The sequence below is a fragment of the Terrapene carolina genome, unplaced genomic scaffold (assembly GCF_002925995.2).
Source record: "Terrapene carolina triunguis isolate 2854851 unplaced genomic scaffold, T_m_triunguis-2.0 Scaffold175, whole genome shotgun sequence".
NCBI lineage: Eukaryota > Metazoa > Chordata > Testudines > Emydidae > Terrapene > Terrapene triunguis.
The window spans coordinates 244,993-246,708 of NW_020664526.1; the positions used below are offsets into that span (position 1 = coordinate 244,993).

General features: G+C 64.8%; 1 protein-coding gene across 1 annotated transcript; it reads left to right on the forward strand.

The window, feature by feature from the left end:
* The first annotated feature begins 279 nt into the window (after nt 1-279).
* On the forward strand, nt 280-1,163 carry LOC113406988 (ADP-ribosylation factor-like protein 4C). Its single transcript, XM_026653999.2, has one exon. It carries the CDS (start codon nt 541-543, stop codon nt 1,117-1,119), a length of 579 nt encoding a protein of 192 aa, XP_026509784.1. The 5' UTR covers nt 280-540; the 3' UTR covers nt 1,120-1,163.
* The last annotated feature ends 553 nt before the right edge of the window (nt 1,164-1,716 follow it).

A 1,716-nucleotide genomic window follows, 5' to 3' on the forward strand; every position in this document is an offset into this window, starting at 1 on the left:
GGGGTGTGTCGGGGGGCGGGGTTTGATGGATTGAACTGCGGCTGCTTTCCTCGCTCAGAGCCGAAGGGGGAGCCGGAGCGAGCGGAGCGGCGCTTTCGGGGGCAGCGCGCCTGGCCAGGGACAGGGCGCCCCGGAATGAGCGGGGCGGGCGCCGCGCGGAGGACTTGATCCGGGGCTGGGGGCCGCGTGTCTCCCGGCCGCCCCCACGGGAAGGGTCCGCCCGCGGAGCAGGGGAAGGAGGGAGCCCGGCCGGACCCAGCCCAGAGGCGGCGGCTGAGCGGTTGATGGCCCCGCAGGCTCCCAGCGCGGACTCCGGGCTGATCGCGCCCTGGCTGCGCTGATTGCAGCCCCGGCCCCTGGGCTGCCCCTGGCGGGGACACCGCGCCGCGCCGGGCGGCTGCTGAGAGCGCGCCCGGGGGGATTGCTGCAGCGCCCCGTCGCGACGGGGATGGGCGCGCTGTGAAAAAGCCCCCGATTTGCAACCCCTCCCGTGGCTCGGCCAGGTTCCAGCGGCGCCGGCGGCGGAGGTGGTGGGGGGCCATGGGGAACATCTCCTCCAACATCTCCGCTTTCCAGTCCCTGCACATCGTCATGCTGGGCTTGGACTCGGCCGGCAAGACCACCGTCCTCTACCGCCTCAAGTTCAACGAGTTCGTCAACACGGTGCCCACCATCGGCTTCAACACCGAGAAGATCCGGCTGAGCAACGGCGCGGCCAAGGGCATCAGCTGCCACTTCTGGGACGTGGGCGGCCAGGAGAAGCTGCGGCCGCTCTGGAAGTCCTACAGCCGCTGCACCGACGGCATCATCTACGTGGTGGACTCGGTGGACGTGGACCGGCTGGAGGAGGCCAAGACCGAGCTGCACAAGGTGACCAAGTTCGCCGAGAACCAGGGCACCCCCTTGCTGGTCATCGCCAACAAGCAGGACCTGCCCAAGTCCCTGCCCGTGGCCGAGCTGGAGAAGCAGCTGGCGCTGCATGAGCTCGCCCCCTCCACCACCTACCACGTCCAGCCCGCCTGCGCCATCATCGGCGAGGGGCTCACCGAGGGCATGGACAAGCTCTACGAGATGATCCTCAAGCGCAGGAAGTCCCTCAAGCAGAGGAAGAAACGATAACCGCCGGGCCCAAACCCCGCTAGCCTGAAACATTGCCGGGCCGGCCTCCCTAGGCGCCCCCAATGGGCGCCTGTGTCTAGACGGGCGCTCGGCCCCCCAGCGCCTTTCATTGGGGTCGCCACTGCTTTTAACTTGCTGGCAGGACTAGGAGGTGGGTGAGGCTGGCGTCTGGGTGAAGCGGCTGCTGTTCCCCCCCATTCCCCCCCGGACGATCAGATCAGCTCGCATCTGAGCTTGGGAGGGAATTGCCTTTCCTTTTAAATCGGAGTATTTGCGGTGGAGCTTGATGCAACAGGGCTGGCCCCTGTGAAACTGAGCTTGAATTTGCTCCTGTCGGTGGATCTTTAAAAACAAAACAAAAAAAGTGTGTGTGCTGGGGGGAATACTGCTCCAGGAAGCACTGGATGCTGAGGCATCTGTTTGTGGTTGGAAAACTGTGGTAGGAAATCACAGGCCAATACATCTTGCTGAATGGTGGATAGGTAAGGTGAGCCTCCTGGGAGAACTGCTTTTCAGGTTGCACCAGACCTCCCCTTCCCCCCACCCCCTTCGGATTCAGTCCATATGTGGGTCATTATCACACACAACAAATCAGAC